At 40.0% G+C, this 21,430-nt stretch overlaps 2 protein-coding genes across 2 annotated transcripts in view; both read left to right on the forward strand.

Annotated features, from left to right (window-relative positions):
* Window positions 1-8,323: 8,323 nt before the first annotated feature.
* LOC310984348 (uncharacterized protein) lies at window positions 8,324-12,530 on the forward strand. Its single transcript, XM_083969533.1, has 4 exons — window positions 8,324-9,216; window positions 9,796-9,909; window positions 10,506-11,334; window positions 11,999-12,530. The coding sequence occupies exons 1-3, from the start codon at window positions 8,439-8,441 to the stop codon at window positions 10,601-10,603; spliced, it is 990 nt and encodes a 329-aa protein (XP_083825659.1). The 5' UTR covers window positions 8,324-8,438; the 3' UTR covers window positions 10,604-11,334; window positions 11,999-12,530.
* A 1,857-nt stretch (window positions 12,531-14,387) lies between these two features.
* Window positions 14,388-21,430, forward strand: part of psmd1 (proteasome 26S subunit, non-ATPase 1) — a 39,728-nt gene continuing 32,685 nt past the window's right edge. The window contains exons 1-14 of the mRNA XM_083970604.1: window positions 14,388-14,587; window positions 15,868-15,911; window positions 16,628-16,701; window positions 16,893-17,062; window positions 17,336-17,544; window positions 17,767-17,910; window positions 18,742-18,968; window positions 19,370-19,430; window positions 19,536-19,664; window positions 19,811-19,899; window positions 20,010-20,088; window positions 20,181-20,354; window positions 20,528-20,639; window positions 20,965-21,161. Coding sequence (XP_083826730.1) covers window positions 14,572-14,587; window positions 15,868-15,911; window positions 16,628-16,701; window positions 16,893-17,062; window positions 17,336-17,544; window positions 17,767-17,910; window positions 18,742-18,968; window positions 19,370-19,430; window positions 19,536-19,664; window positions 19,811-19,899; window positions 20,010-20,088; window positions 20,181-20,354; window positions 20,528-20,639; window positions 20,965-21,161 — 1,725 coding nt within the window. The 5' untranslated portion in view covers window positions 14,388-14,571. The remainder of the gene's footprint in view (window positions 14,588-15,867; window positions 15,912-16,627; window positions 16,702-16,892; window positions 17,063-17,335; window positions 17,545-17,766; window positions 17,911-18,741; window positions 18,969-19,369; window positions 19,431-19,535; window positions 19,665-19,810; window positions 19,900-20,009; window positions 20,089-20,180; window positions 20,355-20,527; window positions 20,640-20,964; window positions 21,162-21,430) is intronic.

The raw sequence follows: 21,430 nt of genomic DNA on the forward strand, positions 1-21,430 counted from the left end.
ACCCCTCTGCTCTCTCCACGGACAAGTCCTCTGTGTCCAGGCCCACTGGGTTGGAAAAGTTGCTTACAGTGGACTGTTTGTTTGGCTTTGTAAATGTCTCAGTCCAGAAGAAAGGATGGACAGAGGAGTAGCAGGGCTCCTGGAGGACACTGGTGTTGTGTTTTTTCCTTCTTCTTCTTTTCATCTTCCTGGTTAACAGTGCTGTGGTTATCAGCACCTACGAGTTAACTTGTAACAGAGTGACCTCTGACTCTGTGTCTCTAAACAGAACAATAGCTGTTTCCAAACGTTACTTTACTAGTGTGCGTGTGTGTGTGTGTGTGTGTGTGTGTGTGTGTGTGTGTGTGTGTGTGTGTGTGTGTGTGTGTGTGTGTGTGTGTGTGTGTGTGTGTGTGTGTGTGTGTGTGTGTGTGTGTGTGTGTGTGTGTGTGTGTGTGTGTGTGTCTTCTAGGTATATGTTATGTAAGAAGACACATTGTGGTCATAGATTATGTCATTATATGAATGAATATTTAATAAAAGTGAATTCAAACAAACATTTTCATGCTTTAGCTGGTGAACCACAGATGAGAAAAGCCAAATGAGTTTTGCATACGGACAACTCCTTTTTAAACAGTCAATGTGTATAAACAGTAGTGTGGGAACTGTTTTAGCCAGTTTACAAAGTCATTCAACACCAAGCAGCAATTTTTAAAGAATGAAATGCTAGATGAGGGGATACAGATGAGAGACGAATAAAGTTGCATTCAACACAGATGAACGATGATGTTGCACTATTGCAACAGTATCAAAACTACAAACAAAGTAAAGTAGCCATGTTGTCAACTTGACAACTATGCAGTTTGAGGTCATCTAATGACTTTTAAATATGCTGGAGAAAAACCACATGCAGTAGAAGTTTCTGAAACCACCTCTGATCGACATGTCAAGTATGGAAATCATCAGCATTTGTTGGCAGCATCCCGTAAGCAACATGTGACAAGAGATTGCAACACTGGCAACACATATTCAGAATGAGGAGAACAACTCTGCACAGAAAGTACAAAGCTTTTTTGGTGCATTTTGATACAAGTGTGCAAAGTGGACTGAACAGATACAGTATAAGTGAGAGGAAAACAGTTTTTACGTGAATTCATCTGATCTGTCAGGAGACTTCAGCACGGGGAACAGTAGGCTGTTCAGATCTCATTTTTTTATGAAACTATCAGTATCACACTCTAAATACTCTTAATTTCATGTAAAATGTGAATTTGGGATATGCAAGAGACGTTTAATCAGAAAAATGTGACATACTAAAACATTAAAAGACGTTGTTCAGCAGAGAGGCTCTTTCAGACTGTAACATCATTTTAGTTGGTTTAATGCATCAATTTTTAAGAGGCATATAATGTAGGATGTTGAAGAGTCGCTCTTTTTTCTTTGATCTATGATAATATTGAAATTCCTAAACTGATCAAATGTTCAATCAAATATATCACATGTGCGCGGTGGAGCTAAAATATTCCATATTTCTCTGAATAATGAGCTGACTGCACTCTGGCATCATGACATGTCTAATGATCTTGAATCTCGAGCTGCGCCTATTGCAGTACAAGTGCAAATCCACCACGCTTATCCCTGTTCCAGCTATTTGTGCGTGGCAAAAGTTTCACCAAACAGCCACAGCCTTCACTGTGTCAGACTCGTCCTGCTGACATGTGACTGACATTCGAGGTAGACCGTTGAATGGAGAAACATCTTTTGATGGAAAATCAGTGACGTCTGTGTGGTTTGAATCATTTCTAAAGATCAGTGTACAAATCAGCAGCTTAACCAGTTTAACCATGTCCCACATCCTTAAACAGATGGTGCTGCGGTGTCCGCACACACCCAGGAATTTCTCTGTGAAGGATGTGTCATCCTGTAGTAATGACACTGCAAACATGAAGAGTTGGCCCTAACTCTGAGAACACGTCCAATTTCATCCTATTAATCATATTCATCATTCCTTCTCCCAAAAGAACTTGTGTTGTTATGACGTGCTGATAGTGAGGGGAATATTTGGCAGTGCACTGCGGTGCTGGGGATGAGGTCGATAACACAGTGTATGATGCTCTGTGTGTGGATGGTAGTACCAGGGACTTAGGTTGGCTCAGAGTTTCAGATCAGACGAGTGAAAAATGTCTCTCTGAGCAGGGAAATGCTGCCACCTAGTGGCTGAAGGTCTGCACAAGCTTTTCATTCAGAGAAGCCACTTTGGGAACAATCTGCATTTATTATCCAATCCTGCCATCTGTAGGTTATTGTTAAACTGAGGGGGTGACACTGGTGAAACTGAAGGAGCAACTGTTGCGGTGATAATTTATGCAAGGCAATGAAGTACACATCAGTGACTTTAATGAAAATGTGCTTTTACCTAAATAGGAGTAATAGCAGTGGTATAAAGTTGAAAGTATGTTTAAAAATACAGCGAAGCAAGTAGTATTTAAAGCAGATATCAGTGGAATGTTTTTGTTAATATAAGTCCTAAATAGTCCTATTTTCCGTCAGCAATCACTTACATGAAGTATTTCAGCCTAAACACGAGTCTCTCCGTCACTCTGCTCTGCTGTAACCCGAGGAGAAAATTTTCCTTGTGGGATACAAGTGTTATCCAATGAGGAGAGAGAACGGCATGAAGGGCTGTGTGTGCAGCCAAGGGATGCGCGTGAATGTGGTGACGTAGCACGAGGACCAATTGATGCCTGACAAGGGCGGGGGCTGCTAACTCATGGTGCGTTCAAAGAAACTCGTACTTTGTGTTTTTCCTTCCTGTGAAGTCATACCAGTTCGATCTGGTACGAGTTCACGGGTCGGAAGTTACGAGTGGCCGTTATAGGGAACTTTCACAGACAACAGGATGGTAAAAACACGAGCTACGGGTTACCTGGAACGCTACCAAGTCGTAGTTGTGACTTGAAGCTGTAACTTACGGTTTCAAAAGCCTGCCTTGAACGCAGCATTAGCCGAAACGGCCGTGAAGCTGATATCTGCTTTAAGTGACTATAAAACAGATCCATAATATTATATATATAGGAGAGAAACACATTCAAAAGCTGAAAATATTATTTATTATATTATTTTATTTTCAGTAGTTATAAAAAAGGGACTAAAACACTAAATGAAAAATATTTTTGTTCTGTCTTTAATCTTTTTTTATTATTATTATTATTACTGCGTTCTAAAATATGCATCAGTTATGTGAGGGTTCAAATGCATCCGACTCAAAGGTATAAGGTCTTAAATGAAACAAAAAGGAAATAAAAACTGACATGTTTAGTTCAGTAATGTTCATACAAGACATGTTTAAGGCACTTTGAATAGATGATATTAATAGTGAATAATAACAGAGGGCAATTTCTGTACCGGCACACTTTAGTACCCCGAACGTCTGTCTTCAAACCAAAAACAATTTTAAATCATTCTTATGTGCAAACATTTATATTTACAAATATTTTTACCAGTTTATTATAGTAAAGAGCTATGATATTGAGAATTCATGAATTAGTATCTGTTTATGTATCAGTGCAGTATCAGAGCCAGTAACAACTTTGAGCTTGCTGAGGTGCCATAAGGTGCCTCTTCATTCTGCCGTCGGTGACTGAAAGTGGTTTTACACCTGTTACACTTCCTCATTGCCAGTAGCTGCAGTACACTGTGTGTATGTGTGGTGTAGTTGGTCAGGAATAGTTTATGGAGGTTCAATCACTGCCAAAAATGTATAGCAAGTTTCCAGGAATAGAAAAACTCTCTCCAGAATCCTCATCCGCTTTTACTGGTACGCCCTCCTGTGGAAAAACCGCTGCAGCTACATGCATTCACAAAGAAAAACCCCATCTGACAGAAACAGAGGATCTACTGAGGAGCAGATGTGGTGCAGATTTTCTGTGACAGTGACCATTATGATCAATTAAAACAATATATCCAGTATGTTACATTTCATTTTTGATAAACTGTAGCTCCATCAAAGCAGAGTGAGGAGCAAAGGAGAGTAAGTAGCTGGCAATGCTGTCTGCTCTCCATTATTCATGAAAGCAAGTTTTTTTCAGTGGACATGCAGGCAGAGTTTTACCCTGTTTACCATGCTAGCAAGTAATTACAAGTTTAAAGAGTCTTGAAGTAGCTGTCTTTCTTCTAATCTCCTATTACCCTGAACACAATGGCAACCATAGGTCAATCAAAAGATATGCAAGATTATTCAGAGTTTCATAAGTTGCAAAAGAATCTCTGACAATAGCCACACAAGCATATCATGAAGAAAACTTTCTATTTAGACTTAACTACACTTCTCAGTGATGTTTGTACTTTTGTTACAGTTTAGTGGTTTCATGGTGACTCTGGTAACCTTTTCTTCCATCTGGTTAATAAGCTTCCCTCAGTACACAAAGGCACATGAGTACTTTCATCAACCATCCTATTGTGAACAGAACTGTAGTATCAGTTACTGCAACCTTGCTTTTATAATGTTGCTTTACCAGGAAGCCTTTGTTACTCTTGAAATATCTGATTTGATTATTCTTATATTTAATACGTCAAGGAAACATAAAATATAACAGTCAAAAGCTGCATAGACTTTCACTATACATGGGGGTGTGATTGATAAAGCTTCAAGACTTATGTGCCAAGGTTAACTTTTTAAATATTTTTCCCCACAAAGAACTACCACCAACCCCCATGTAACAGCCTTTGTTAACAGATGTAATACAATACCTGTTATTTCAGGTTTGGTCTATTGTGTGAGGTTTAAAACTGGGGCATCAAATGTTTCTACCCACCACCTCCAGAGCTGGATTTACTTTTCTACTCACACTCACACTGACAATGACGACAGCTTGTTTTGTGGCTCTGTGGTTGAGAAGCTGGACCTGTATTGACTTTGGACAACTGTTTTTCTTCCTGCTTCTTCAACCTGTGTTCCTTGGTAAGACATGTACACTGTTGTGTAATGCTGTTTGCCACACAATATTGTAGTATTATTGACATTTTGTGATAGTGTTCAGTAGACTAATACAGTGATCACTCCTAAAGATGAAATTATGTGTTAAAGAAATGTGATTTATATTTTTCTTTGTTTGGGTTGTTAGGTGTGATTCTGGTCATTCAGTTTTAAGGAGAAAATCATCATCATCCCACATTTTTATTCTTGAGGGATTGTCAAACATGCAGACTTACCAACACAGTCAAGACTAAAGGATTGATATTTGGTCTCTGTATTGATACAGTATTGCCACACAAAACATCGTGGTACTATGCTGCATCCATTTAATTCCCCATCTAGCCCGTGGCTTTGATTGATGTAGAACAAGTTCTGTGTCCAGTGTTTAAGTGTGGGAAATGGATTCCACAAAGTAAAAGGGAAACAACCTTGACACAAAAGAAGTAAAAGTGTCAATGCAAATGCAGTCACATCATGATTTTTAACAATGCGAGGGATTGATTTTATCTTTAAAAGAAGCTGGGCACTGTGGTGTTTAATATCAAAATTACATTATTGTGTTGCTTTTTTATTATGATGTTTAACATTTCAATCACTCGTATGATGAGAGATCATCTTTTCCCCTCTCTGTCCTGTTGATTTAATATCCACTGAACAAAATGTCTCAGGTTCTGCAGAGGAATCTGAGCCGTGGACAGGAACTGCCTACAGGCCGTCCAATAAACAACCACTCCCGCAGCATTCCTTCGCCACAGGTTATCAGTGTTTCTCTGTTCTTGCTTGAAGAGGAAACTAGGCCAAGTTAATATTCATCCTATATTTGACTTTATGTTAATAATGTCTGAATTGTAATCTCATGTCCCGTCTTGTCTGTGATTTGCCCACAGTCTTGCCAGGGCCACTGCAGATTCAAGGTGACTCCAACCTGACAGAACATAATGTCCGCAGGAGAAGAAGCTCCGACTCTTCTGGCGCCGGAGACTCTGCTCTGCCTCCAAATGTTCTGACGACCTCTCACCTCTCTTCTCTCCGAGACCTCGTGTCAGATAAGAAAATCACAGGTTTTACAGCTGCCCCACACCCTCATCACAGCATGATGAAGTATTATCTGACCTGAAGATGAGCTGGACAAGCTACTAATGTTTGTTTCAATCTCCTCTTGCATCAGATGGATATAAGCATTAGGGATTGGGTTAACTATCTGCGTGTTTATACATCTATCAACATCCATTAGTGAATTTAAAGCTTTAAAATGAAAACACATTAACTGGATAATGTAAGGCACTGAGTTACAGACATCATCTCGTGTTTCCAGATACAATCATTTCCACCTAACTGCTACTACTTCTCCCTTGGCTCACAATATATTTTCAATGTTTTTTTGAAGGCTTAAAAAACCTACTGGGGCTGATATTGTGCAACAGTAGAAGAGCAATAACACAAGGTTATTACACTGCACTGTTACAGTAAGGCCCTCCAAACAGATAAAACCTTTAACCACAAGATGGCAGCGAAACAAAGACTTCCAGCCAGAGCTACTTTTTAAATGTGTGTGTTATATTTATGCCAAAGCTACTGGAAGTTTGCAGTTCCCTGCAAGTGGATGGAAAGCATGAGCACAACTCAGCTTCATTCTGTGTTTGTTCTGGGAGGTCAACAGGGACAAGTAAAAAAAAAAAAGTGAGAATCAGTGAGAAAGCAAAATATTGTTGGGACAGGTGTGTTCTGTCTGAGAGCCAAAAACTTAAAAATAGCTACTGTGGCCAGAAGGGGGAGTTAAAAAAAAAAAAAAAAAAAAAAGGAAGCAGAGTGTATAGCCAGTCATTGTTTACCACATCCGCCCACATCCCTTTAGGCAGACCATGGTCCAAAAAAAAAAGCTTAAGCCAGTTCAGTAATCTTGTGTGTTTCTTTTTGCTCCTTTTAAATTATTTATTCTTTCAAGGGAAGATGCTGCCTCATCGTTTGGAAGAAATATGGACTGACTTGACCCCGTGAGGGAGAGGGAAAAACTCAAAATAAGAAATACATAGCCTATGTTAAAAATACAAAAAAGAAAAAGTACTTATAACATATATGAAAAAATTCTGAAACACACTAAGGTAAAACAAGTTGTTTATGTCATTTTTATTGTGTAACTTGTTCCTTTTTCTTCTTTTTTCATTGTGACTTTAAAGTTCGTCTAGGTCTCCGTGTATCTCTTAGTGGACCGGATGAGCTTCTTGACCCTCAGCTCCTCCTCCTCTCCCTGAGCAAAGAGGTCAGTAGATTAAATGACACGCCTAAATCATTTTAAAGACATGTAATAAAGCTTAATCTGTCCTGTCTACTCAGGGAAGAAATGTAGTGCATGTAGTAGGCTAGGAGGGATTAACTGGAATATGAGAATCACTATTGGCTGAAAAATAAATAAAATGAATATCAGTGTCTTTTTTTCTATATAATTTAAATGACTGAAAACCCAAAGAGGCAATTAGCCAGTACTATCAGACTTTAATGACCTGACAAGCACATGGAGATTTTGCCTGAAGAGACACCAAACAATAAACCTACTGCCTAACTAATCAATGGTCTCTGGGTCTAAAGGGCAAATGCTGAAACCTGTGTGTTGGTTTTGGTCATGGTACATGATTTATTCCTCAGTAAACAATGAGGCAAAAACACACACACACACACACACACACACACACACTGAAGTTATTTCATTCGTATTTCAATCCGTGAACTTTTTGAGCATCTCAGACTGACAGCACCTTTTAATTACACCAGAGGCATGAGTGGATTAAAGGATTACAGTCTGGAGAACTCAACTTTTGACTTTTGATGTGGTGGAGGAGGAGCCGGGGGTGGGAGGGAGTTAAGAAGTCAAGCATTACTGAAAACAATTTCTGACAAATATGTGGAAGAAGCAGGGGACACAATTAAAGCTCTTGTGCTGAAGTAGGTGCTCATGACTGTTTTTTTCTTTTCTTTTTTTTGTCTTTCCTGTGGGAAGTCAGGAGTCTACAGCACTCGAGGGAGGACAGGACCCTTTTCCATGAGAATAGTGGGAATAAAAAAAATGAACTCTGCACCCTGAGATTTCATCATCCACAGCCCAAACAGCGTCTCTAACTTTACTTATGAGAACCTAATAGAGGAAATAACTCTGCTTTGTCTTCTTCATCACCATGTAACTGTTCTTGAGTAAATTAATTAAATCTCATGTTCAAATCAATGTTTGTGTTTGGTTAACCATTAAAGATTAACTTCATGGTCTCGCCTGTGCGCCATGCAGCGACTGACAGTTGGCCCCGCCCACTGATTAAATCGGCCAATAGCAATGAGCGCTGAGTATTTTATTTCCTCCCTTTCACTGGTGTCCACGATGACCGTGAGGAAGTTTCCCTGCACTTCACCGGTCTCTAAAGCAGCGGCGGATGACTTGACGGGCAATTGTAAATAAAAGATATAAACAGATCCGCGCGGCCGTGATCGCGAGGGGATGGCAGAGCAGCAGGAGTCCCTCGAGGACACGCTGCCCGAGGAGGAGAGGGAGTTTCAGAGGATTATAACCCTGATCGGAGGCAAAGAGAGGATTTATTTGGTCAGCGATGCCTGTCAGAGTAAAGAGGTGGACGCGGATGACGCTGAAATATTGCAGGAGTTCATACGTGACATGTTCCACCACAGCAGCAGCAGCAGCCACGTGAACAGCAACGGGGAGACCTGCTCCTCTGATCCAAGCAATCGCGAGGACGCTGCAAGTGCGACCCACAGCTGCAGCAAGACAGAGGCAGCTAAAGGTAATGAAATCCCTCTGACAGCCAGGCCCAAGGGTTTGGATTTGAGAGCGTGCCCGCTGGAGGAGAAGCGGCCGACGACGCACAACGGAATCGCACAGAAAACAGCGAAGAGGAGGGCGGACGTCTACAGCGTCAAGCGAGCCATAGACTACCCCATCATCATCTTCATCTTCAGACAGACATTTGTAGGCAAAGAGTCCAACGACGTGTGCGTAAGGGAAATCTTAAAGGATGTGAAGGCGCGTACGAAACGCGCCCGGATCGCCCGACCGGCCCTGATTGGATTAATACGCGCCAGACAGGAGAGCGCCGAGACGCAAAGGTGTGCGCAACTCCTGGAGTGTCTGATCCGCTCCGTGTTCCATAAACATCCGCCAGAGACAATATGGGCCGGTTCTTTCATCCCCAGGACGAAGGAGAAAATTCTCAGCATCAAGCAAAACGCCTGCAAAGTCATACAGTCATCTCAAACAGCAGGTGTAATAACACACAATGTCCATGCCCACTGAAGTACAGTAACTTAACAGCCTTTAGGTCGAACACACTAATGTAAAAGTTATATTCAGTTTGCCTTAACACATGAACACGTCATCAGAGCAGGTGCTTGTTGACATGAAGTTTGAACCCTGGGCACCATGCTGTGTTGATGATGCATACAATAGATCTACTTGACAGCCAAAGCCAAAATAAACACAGGCTACAGATTGTGACACTTACAAAACACTAAATTATAGATCTACTGCACAGATTTCACACAATCCTGCAGCAATATAAAGGGTTTACATACAATGAAATACCTTTGTTTACGGTGGGACAGTTGCAAATCCATTCATGTGTGATCACAGTGCAGAAACATTTGGCAAACACTAATTTGTGTTAGTTCGCTCCATTATCTGGGTCAATCCATGACATTCACAAGACCACAAGTGAATTTCTGCACACATTTCTCTTCCCAGGCATGGCTGCAAAGGCCCAGGAACAAAAGGAGCATTCATGACACAATCAGTCCCTTGCATAAGCTGCCAAATCGTTAAAGACTTTATTATTGCCTTTTAGATAATACCGGGGATAGAGGGAACCCGCTTCTCTGGCCATTCCAATGTTTATCCTGGCCTCAAAGAAGAGGAGCCGCAGGCCAGGCCAACAACTCTACAATCACCAGGCAAAGAGGTAGCTGCACGCATCTTCCCAAAGATGCATTCTTTTCTTTTCTTTTATTGTTTCATACACCACTTAAGTCCTGTCCCGTCCGGGGGTTCTCCTGAGACTGGAGCATATCCCAGAATGCACTATTCGGGCCAAAGGCATGGATGCTGGTTGCCAATCTATTACCAGGGCAACAGACAGACAATAGACATTCACACATTAACTCCCCAAACAGCTTCTCTTTGCGTTAAGTTTCATACCGAGATGATTAACAGTTAATTCTGTACTAAAGGAAACAGAAAAGAAAAACTTGAATATCACAACATGGTCAATATTCAGCATTTTGGTAGATCAGTGACTAATTTTAATTTGTTGTGGAAATCTTAGTCCCCCCCATGTTCAGATAGTGATGTATAAATTAAAAAATAAAACTCTTGTTGAATCTACACACAACAGCTTTACAGCTTTTTATGTTAAACTGACAATGTAGCCATATTGGTAAATCCTATAATCCTGCAGGAAACAAAGAGAACCAGTTGGATCCCACTGCTGTCTGATTTGTATTGAGTTCATTAAACTTAATTCCACTGTAAGAAAATGCCCTTGTTTTGTTTTTTCAGGTGACACTGGAAGTGTAGAGGAAGGCATCCCTCTGAAAACCAATTCCAAAACTGTAGGGCGTCATGTGGACGGAGAGCCAGCTGAGGGGAACAGCTGATGTCAGGACACGTGACCTCCGGCTGCAGGGCTGTCGCTGTGGACCATCCCGTTTTTACTGTGAAGACAAAAGTTGGCCTCATGGTGCTCCAGAACTTTAGTACATATAGTATTTCTTAACGGTGCTCAATATCCTCACTGCTGAGCCAACATGATTCTTGTCCTGAGCAATACGTTGTTGTTAAATGGTCAACTCTGTTGCCATCTTGCTGATTTACACATTGTCTCTGATATGGTTAGTTACAAAGGGATTTATTGTGTATGTGCAGATCAGTCAGTCATATGAGCTGTGTCACACTAACACCACTGTTTTTCTTTTAGATGCCTTCACATAGAGACTTGCACTTTAGCTTATTACAAGTCGAGAATACAGAGTAGCAACATTTTACAACACAAGTATTTCTTTAACATGATCCATAGTCGCAGGCCAGGCTTACCTACTGGACAAAGCGGGTCTGAAGACCTCTAGGCTTAATGTACATTAAGCCTAGAGGTCTTCAGACCCGCTTTGTCCAGCAGTTGATATACATATCAACTGCTTCATCTTAGGTAAACCAGTCAAGCATTCATTTTGGAATAAACACCATTAAAGCACAACATGAACTGACATTGTAAGGGTCTTCAAATAGGTTTTACCTTATCACTGTACCTGACCATGTCCTACCATGTTTTAAAAGGGTCCCTGTGTAAAATCTAGTTTTAAGACCTACATTATGTTATGTTTACATGTTAGTCTACTTGCCAGCCCATAGGGCCCCATTGTGAACCCGGAAATGTTGAGTACCCCAAAGTTTTATGTTAGAAATATATAGTATGGGTCCCCAGTATTCAGAAACTGCCGGATGCTAACTTATATATATTGGGCAATTAGCACAATTGACATAATTAGCATAAATTAGCATAATTTCCTATATGGGCAATATTTCAACAAAATTGACTTTGCTGATCTGGGCAATATTGGAGTGGTTTTAGGGGTTATTGATGATGCTGAATCCATTTCTGACATTTTCAAAATTCAAAATGGCTGTCTAAACCGGTAGTGACCAGATTTAAACCGCCAGTGGGCCGATTTTGATGGATTTCAATCTGGTCCCTTCCGGTTTAGACAGCCATTTTGAATTTTGAAAATGTCAGAAATGGATTCAGCATCATCAATAACCCCTAAAACCACTCCAATATTGCCCAGATCAGCAAAGTCAATTTTGCTGAAATATTGCCCATATAGGCAACTATGCTAATTTATGCTAATTATGTCAATTGTGCTAATTGCCCAATATATATAAGTTAGCATCCGGCAGTTTCTGAATACTGGGGACCCATACTATATATTTCTAACATAAAACTTTGGGGTACTCAACATTTCCGGGTACTCATTTTTGGCAAGTAGACTATGTAGGCTTAGTGAGCAGTTTATTAGGAACTCTGCATATGCAGTATGTTTATTCATTTCTGCATCAAGTTTGATAATGCACCATGTCACAAAGCAAAAGTATCCTCAACATTAAGTAAGTCCAGTCAACTTCAGTGGCCTCCACAGTCACCAAATCTGCATCCATCTGCATCTACACCACATCTGCATCCAGTAGAGAAGATGTGTCCCTAATACAGTGCTCACTGATTGTGTAGTATTTTGCATATTCCTATATTGTTTTTTTTTAATTAATTTATCACACAGCTAATTCTGTAAAGAAAAACTGTAGGCCTACTCACTGCACAGATAACAGTGTTAACTGGGATTTGTGAGGGACCCAGCCCTTTTAATTATTTTTTTTATTTTATTGATATTTTGTGCCTTAGATCAGTGCTACTGACAAAAGCATTATATTTAACAGAAATGGTGCAATCTGCTTTTAACTTTTAGTTTTAATGTAGGTTACAAATTGGTCATATAAATAAACACAATGAAACGTATGTGTATCTCTTTTGAAAAACGACAATCTTTATCTGTGTTCTCACCAGATTAAAAATCAAATATTGGAATATGACAGATATAAATGGAAACATCTTTTAGCCAGTGTTGGACTGACATGTTACCTTTGCCAAATTCCAATAGTCATGGTAAAGACAACATCATTATTTTTGTTTTGTCTTGAAACCTATTTTATTGGATTCCTTGACCCCCAAAATGTACACTTTGACACCAAATTAGTTATTATAGCTACAACAGAAGCAAAGATATGGGCCTCTCAAGTATGGTTGGCGGCCATTTTTTGGAAAAACGCGTTTATTTCGGATACAAAGTGTGATCTCACTTGTGTCTTAGGACACTCAACCCTGTCTCCCCTCTGAGGGCAAAGCTGCATTGTCTCTGAGGGCAAAGCTGGTCACAGCTCAAGATCCCCCCTCTTACCCCCCATACAGGAAAAACAGCTGCCCAGAACGTCCACTCAACCCCGTCTCCCCTCTGAGGGAAAATCTGGTCACGTCTCAACACATACTCCCCACAAACTGCCCCTTCGGCCTCAACTTACCCAACAGGTTATCTTGCCTCCAAAAGAACAACACCTCCTGACATGATGCACTCATGCTAGTGTGACAGTTGACGGTCCTATGCCTCCAATTGATCATGTGCCCTGGCTACTTGGCCACAGGGACATCCCTTTGGTCGAATGACAAGCGCACATGACTCTTACCCAGGGAGACTAGGGTTCAAACCTTGCCCGGGCCTTCCTTTGTCCTGCCACACTAGTAAATGAATGGATTCAGTGTCAAAACTGGGTTTTCTCCAGGTACTCTGCACCTATGTTTGTGAACATCTAAAGAAACAAACAAAAACGAAAAAACAGTTTGTCCACAATCCGTGTAAATTGGTGTATCATTTGTTCTTTCCATCTTCAATTGGCAATCAAAAATCTATTCTTCAGACAGGGACTGCTTTCAGTGACTGAATTAAAGCATTGAGAAAAAAAAGTCACAGTCACCCAAAACTTACAGTTTGTTACAGTGAGATGATCTAAGTATTCATGGTTACCGCTCTGTACAGTGTACCTACTCTGTACAGTCGGCTGTGCGGGTCACATTACGGAAAAGTGCAGTACTCTAGTACTGTATCTTTGCACAATTTTTCCAGAAATATGCTGCTGGTATTTCCTTTGAAACCGATGTCAATATTTCTGAAATCTCCATGAAAGCTTGAAAGACATAGCAACAGTAACCAAAGGGGGCAGGGCGAACTATCGATTAAATATTAAAATCAAATTCAGTCCTGTGGCCTGGCCGTTTTTCCATTTCATGTCTTTGATCTGGGCCTAAAATTGAAATATGAAAAACCAGGCTTTTTTCCCCCTCGTTTTTTTGTGTTAGACTCCTGTTGTTCCCTTGCTCCGTCCTTCTTTCCTTCCTTCCTTCCTTAAAGACTGAATGGGATGGTCAAAAGATAATCTCTGACTGAATTTTATAATTCATCATATATTTGTAATCAGATATACGTCTACTCTCTTTTTTGTGATGGAGCCAGTCGATTCATTAATGTATTATATGAGTATAAGAGATCCATGAGTTGAGTACATTCGTGGATTGACTCACTTTGGGAGCATAGGCATCACCATAGACATAAAGCATGGTTATGTGGTCCTCAGAGAAGCCGGTCCATAAATACGGTATATTACAATATTACCATAATGTCGCCCAAATGCTATGAAGAACGGTCAGAAAACATTTTTACTTTGTCAAACAAACACAGGTTTGTCGAATGGACGTAGATTAATCAGATAAAATAATGGTTTGTTGTGTTTTTCTGTTTTTGTTTTGTTTTTTAGTCAGGCGCTAATGAGGCCACCCAGCCCAGAGGTCCTTTAGAGGGGGGGCTCAGCGGCGCTGTTGGACAAAAAGAAGTTAGCAACCGCTGCATCTGATTTTCTGTTTACTACAACTGCTGTATCTTCTTTGTCAAACACCCCCCAAAATATCGCACGGAATCCCACCGTCGGACCAGGATCTCGGGGCTGAGGAGGGAATAAAGAGCCAGTCATGATAACATCCGCCGGTAAGTCTGGAAAAGTGTTTTTATTGTGGTAGCCGTGACTTCAGCTAGCTGCCATTGATTTAGCTGAGTCACACGGCTAATGTAGCAAAAGGCCGGTGACAGGTTATAAATCCACCGAAATATTTCTTACTATGGGGGGAAAAAAAGCAATTTGAAGTGTTTCATTGTTGTAAGGAAGAAACTATTTTAACCACGTTAATTTTTGTTCTATTGCCGGAATTTAAAATAAGATGTAGAAACAATAATGCTAACTGTCTTGTTCAGGAGCTTTGCTGCTGGTCATGTTTTATGTTCAAGTCATAGACGGTTCAAGTTCGTTTACTAAAACAGGTGGTGTAATGTCTTCTGTCCTTTTATCATTTATTTATTTGATGCATACAACTCTCATTTGTTTGTCAAAACACGGTCAGATGTGATCATTCCTGCTGCTTTATTTGCTACGATACAATAATCTGAATTTCTAATCAGAGTTGTGTCATTAAATCTAGCTGGTGTTCCCTTATTTTTTAATATCACACTTTCGAGTAATCCACTGAGCCCCTGGCCAAAACACAAGTTGCTCCACTTTCATTTAATTAGTGTTGAGACTATACAAAATTAAACACTTGGCCAAAAAATCTGAAAATTGATCTGTATTTAACATTATTTTATTGTTTTTACATAGTAGTTAAACGATAAAAGTTAAATTAATCTCTTTTCTTTTTAAAGCTACACAATGCATTTTATTAAAGTTCTGTTGTTGATACCATATCGCACTATGGTGCTTTAGTGGCTCAACCTGTTTTGGCCTCCCAGGGTCACCTACAGAAGTGATACTTAACACATTTGCTGACAGCTAAATACCGGTAATAGACACTGTTATTTAATTAAGCCGGCCAGTTGAGATGAATGTGACACAACCTAACTGATGGTCATGGGTCATTTGGACTGTGTTAGAGACATGCACAGGAGGAGGGTCAACAGCAAACTGTACAGCTCATTTTGCTTGCTGGACAAGGCCAAGATATGATGCTTGGCAGTGAGATTAACCAATTAGTCTACAACTAAGGTGACACACAAGCATCTATTGAGGCTAATGGGGTTAATGAGGAAACAATTATGAATAAATACTGTATTTGAATGTGACAGTATAAAAAAGCACCTTTTATTTTATTTTATGTTATTCTTACTGTATGTCCCGTAAAAATGTTTGATCTTAAAAATCTATACTGATGAAAAAGTAATTCTATGAATTTCTTGAGTCGATCAACCACTTAATCAATTTGTTTTTCTTCTTTTAGCCGGAATTATTTCACTCCTCGACGAGGAGGAGCCACAGCTCAAGGTAAGAACAGCTCACTGAGAGGTGGACCAGCTGCCCAAAGGTGGCAAGCTCACATGTTGCAACACTATTCAAAAGCACACAGCAGTGCACTGGCTCCTTGTGAACTAATGGAGAGCTTTGCATGCATGCATCCTCTATACCAGGGTTGTCAAACTCATAGCACAAATTGATTTCAAGTGGGTCAGTAAAATAATAGCTTGATAGTTTATAAATAAAAAGAACTTTGAATTTTTCACTTTGTTTAAATACATTATTAAGATGTTTACAGTTAAAGAACTATCCTTTTACAAAACATTTATGAACAACCTGAAATTTCTTGATAAAGATATCTGCAATTTCTAATTTTCTCACTTGACAAATTCATCCTGAGGGCCGCATGTTTGACACCCCTACTCTATACAGAAAAGAAGACTCATAAGTTTTATTCATCTGTCTGTTCTCCATGTGCATTCTTGGGTTAAACATCCAATGTACGATGGACCAGGTGCAGTTCAAGAGTCATGCTTTTAAATTATTGTAATAGTTAGATACTTTGATATGTCTTATCATTCTTCTTTCTTGTAAGACTTAAAGCCTATAACACAAGCTGAGTATGAAATACAAGTTCACATCAACTTACTTTATTGACAGATGATTTTGAGTTAACTGAGCTAGATATTAATTTATAAAGCAGTTATGTAGGAAACAATGTGAATACATTTTTGTTTCATTTGCAGGAGTTTGCTCTGCACAAGCTAGATGCCATTGTGAATGACTTCTGGGCTGAGATTTCAGGATCAGTCGATAAAATGTAAGTACAGTGAGCATAATGTTTAACCCGCTTCAGACTGTTGCATGTGGCTACAACTGTCTTGATTTCTGTTTGCAGTAGGGAAAAAGAACTACCTAAAGAAATTATCACAGTTTATGTAAGTTCAATAGTAATACCAAAATATCTGTTGTTCATGTTTAATTCTTATGCAACCATTTGTTTACTCACAGTGAGGTCTTGTATGAGGATGAATCGTTTCGGAGCAGAGCATTTGCTGCCCTGGTGGCCTCAAAGGTTTTCTATCACCTTGGAGCCTTTGAGGAATCTCTGAACTACGCTCTGGGAGCTGGAGATCTCTTCAATGTCACAGATGACTCCGAGTATGTGGAAACCATCATTGGTGAGTAATGAATCGAAGACACTTAACCTCACTTATCAAACTTACCTGCCTTTTTTATGATCCTGTGACATTTCTGTTGTTTGGACACTTTAAATAAATAAATAAATAAATAAAAAGGTGGAAAAACCATCACCAAATCATCAGTTTACAAAACTGGCAGGGCCTTTTGTAGATAGAACTCCTAAATCACATACAGAGTAAGACTTGAACTACTTTGCTGCATCCAGGATTGAAGTGGAGAGCCTCTTTCATCCTCTTTTTCTTGTCTCGTAGCCAAATGCATCGACCACTACACTAAGCTGCGAGTGGAGAATGCCGAGCTGCCAGAGGATGAGGAGAAGAAAAGCATTGACCCTCGCCTTGAGGGCATCGTCAACAAGATGTTCCTGCGTTGCCTTGACGACCACAAGTACAAGCAGGCCATTGGCATTGCCCTGGAGACCAGACGCCTTGACATGTTTGAGAAGACCATCTTGGAATCGGTCAGCAGCTATTATTACTCACAGCCGGGTCTGACATTAGTTTGGAAACTTGAATGCTGAACATTATAGTCCTAAGTCTGGAGAGTCCAGGATACTTTGCATGATAATGCTCACTTGAATCGGTTTAAGCCAATACTATAAATTACTCTGAATTGGGCTTAAATGACTCCCTCCATTTTATGATAACATGTTGGTAACTTTTCTTTTCATCCTCTCATGCAGAACGATGTGAGCGGCCTCCTTGCCTACAGCCTGAAGGTCTGCATGTCCCTGATGCAGAACAAGAAGTTCCGTAATGAGGTGTTGCGGGTGCTGGTCAAGCTCTACATGAACCTGGAGAAGCCTGATTTCATCAATGTCTGCCAGGTAAACAAGTATTCAAAAGGAAAAAGAAAATTCAGAAATTTATTATGTAATTTTATTTGGTGCTTTTTCAACTAGTCATTGGTTGTCATGGAATTTTAACATGTACTTTTTCACTTTTCCTTTATACTTTTTAACTTACTTGATTCCTTGTGCTTTGTTACTAAGTTAGTTTTATGATATACAATTGTGTATATCTTCAGTTATATCATCAGCTTTATATACACACACACATATATATATATATATATTATATATATATATATATATATATATATATATATATATATATATATATATATATATATATATATATATATATATATATATATATATATATATATTATATATATAAATATATAAAAACAACAGTTTTTGTTTGTTAGCCAACGCTGCAGTATCCCTGAGTCATACCAACAGCTATGTAAATCATGCATTATTTAGCAGTAGGCTTATCACGACACCAGAATTACAGTAATCGAGACCATTGACAATGAATTTCCACAATTTTCAAATCACTCATTCGATACCACGATGAAAATAAAAAAACAGAACCCATGCACTTCTAAATTCACTACTTTATTAAAAACTGTTTTACAAAATGTAAGTGTTTTTCCAGTATGTAAGCCTTGTGCATCAACAACTTCTCAAATTGCACAGAATTTAAATTTGCAGGCAGCAACAAAAACAGAAAGTAATGTATCCATTACTTGTACCCTTCAAGTAGTTAAACAAGAGAACAGCTGTTGTCATTAAATAACTTTTTTATTTTTTATTTTTTTAACCGTGACCCTAATATCCCTCTCTGATCTTTTTCTCTCCCCACCTCTGCAGTGCCTGATATTCCTGGATGACCCACAGGCTGTGAGTGACATCCTAGAGAAACTGGTGAAGGAGGACAACCTGCTGATGGCCTATCAGATCTGCTTTGACCTGTATGAGAGCGCCAGCCAGCAGTTCCTCTCCTCTGTCATCCAGAACCTGCGGACTGTTGGAACGCCTATTCCCGCAGTTCCTGGCTCTACAAACACAGGAACTGTGCCCACGCCTGACAAAGACAGGTGGGCTAAGGACAATAACAAGAACACTCAAGTATCTTGGTTAAGACACTGTGTCTGTGGTTTCTGTCAAAAGGGCTTAGGGCCTTTTCATCACTAATGGTTCTGTTTAGACTTTCTGTGAGTCTGTAAACCTTCTTGATGTGGCTATAATTAGTAATTATTAGGAAGCAGACTTCATTGGGCACTACACAGAACATGTACACAGGTTCATATAATCAGGGTTGGACTTTTTAGCTTGATATGATTTATTCTTTTGGTCTATATCGGTTTTTATGGCACAGAATTATGCTTGTGAATATACAGGAACTGATGTACTAACTCCACTGAGGCTTGTTTTAGGCATCAACTTTGTTTCTTGTAATGACTGTAACACCTAAAGTTGTTTTTTGTGTGTGTTGCAGTGATGCAATGGAGACAGATGACAAGGCTGGTAGTTCACCTGCTGGGAAGCCAGCAGAGACGGTAAAATCTTCAGATTATTTGGTACTGCAAGATTTTGTTATATTATGTGCCAGTTATCATTTGTCTTTGATTTTTTTACCATGTTGATTTTTTGTGTTTTTGTAGAAAGATGAGCCCAAAGACCAGAATGCCAAGATGATCAAAATCCTTAGCGGGGAGATGGCCATCGAGCTGCATCTGCAGTTCTTAATCCGAAATAACAACACAGACCTAATGATCCTCAAAAACACAAAGGTAAAGTAGGCTTGCAAAAAGATGAGAGGTTTGGAGAACATAATTGATGGTAAACTATTCATGAAGATGCAAAACTAATGTTTGCCTTGTCACTGAATGTCTTGTTATGTTGTCCACTAACCCTTTTTTTTTCTTCTTAATTTCAGGATGCAGTTCGAAATTCGGTTTGTCACACGGCCACAGTAATAGCCAACTCTTTCATGCACACGGGGACCACAAGTGACCAGTTCCTGAGGTAACGTGTGTTGTTGTGTCAGAAAACAACTACCTATTTCCTATATTTCATGGAGAGATTTGGAGACATACACACCCTAAATGACAAGTTTTTTGTTTGAACTTCCACAGAGAAAACTTAGAATGGCTTGCAAGAGCCACCAACTGGGCAAAATTCACAGCCACAGCAAGTCTGGGTGTCATCCACAAGGTAACTGTGATGATAATATAATGAAAAATCACACAAAAAATAAAGTTTATTCCATTTTGCCTATTTACATTTGAACATGCTTTGTTTCAAAGGGCCATGAGAAAGAGGCGCTCCAGTTGATGGCCACCTACTTGCCCAAAGACACCTCCCCTGGCTCGGCGTATCAGGAGGGAGGAGGCCTGTACGCTCTGGGACTCATTCATGCCAACCACGGTGGCGACATTATTGACTACCTGCTCAGTCAGCTCAAGAACGCCAGCAATGACGTGAGTAATTTTGATGTTCACTGCAAATGCTGCTTTATTGTCCAATACACACCTGAATCTGAATCACAAAATGATTCGCCGAGCCCCACAGCGTCTGACAAGTCGCTGTGTCGTTTGGTTTGTTTTATGTTTTGTGTTCCATCTCTCATGGTCTGCTTTCTTCTATTCCACAGATCGTCCGTCATGGTGGGGCCCTTGGCCTTGGCTTGGCTGCACTGGGCACAGCCAGACAGGATGTTTATGACCTTCTTAAGTCCAACCTGTATCAGGATGATGCTGTTACTGGTACGTAGGCCATAGACAACATCTCATCTGGTTGACCAACCAGTAACCAGTAATTTGCTCACTATAAACCTGTAAAAAAAAAAATCTATTATTAGTATCTTTACTTCCTGCTTGTCTTTATCTGATTCTTCAGAACTGAATGATGAAATGAGTCGGTAGTAAAAATTAAACAAGGTGTGCTCAAACAGACACAAACAAAGAGCAACAGACAGTTGTTTCCTGTGTGCTGCAGCTTGCGCTTTGGCCACATGTCTCTAGTTTTGCAGTGTATACTTGTAAATGTCTGTTGATTGAACAGTTCTCACGATATCATGTAACCTCCCAGGTGAAGCTGCAGGCCTGGCCCTGGGTCTGGTCATGCTGGGCTCTAAGTCTGCCCAGGCCATTGAGGACATGGTGGGCTATGCTCAGGAGACACAGCACGAGAAAATCTTGCGCGGCCTGGCTGTAGGAATTGCCATGGTCATGTATGGACGTATGGAGGAGGCTGATGCCCTCATTGAAAGCCTTTGCAGAGACAAGGTAAGGCTGAAATGCACTCATGTACACCATCATGTAAGAGTTGCATAGTTTTCCAACAGCAGTGAAGATTGTATTTGACTGCTTTTACAGCTCTGGAGCAAATTAGTAACTCAATACATATTGATGGCTGGATGAATTTAAAAAGAAAATGAAGGCAGGAGGGTATTGTAAAATGTCGTTGTCATGACACTCCATAACTTTGCATAGACGAGTCCTGCACGTACTCATACAACCCCAGGTTGTGTTGGTGTATTTCATGTCATAGGGGA

Source organism: Trachurus trachurus (assembly GCF_905171665.1).
Source record: "Trachurus trachurus genome assembly, chromosome: 4".
Lineage (NCBI taxonomy): Eukaryota > Metazoa > Chordata > Actinopteri > Carangiformes > Carangidae > Trachurus > Trachurus trachurus.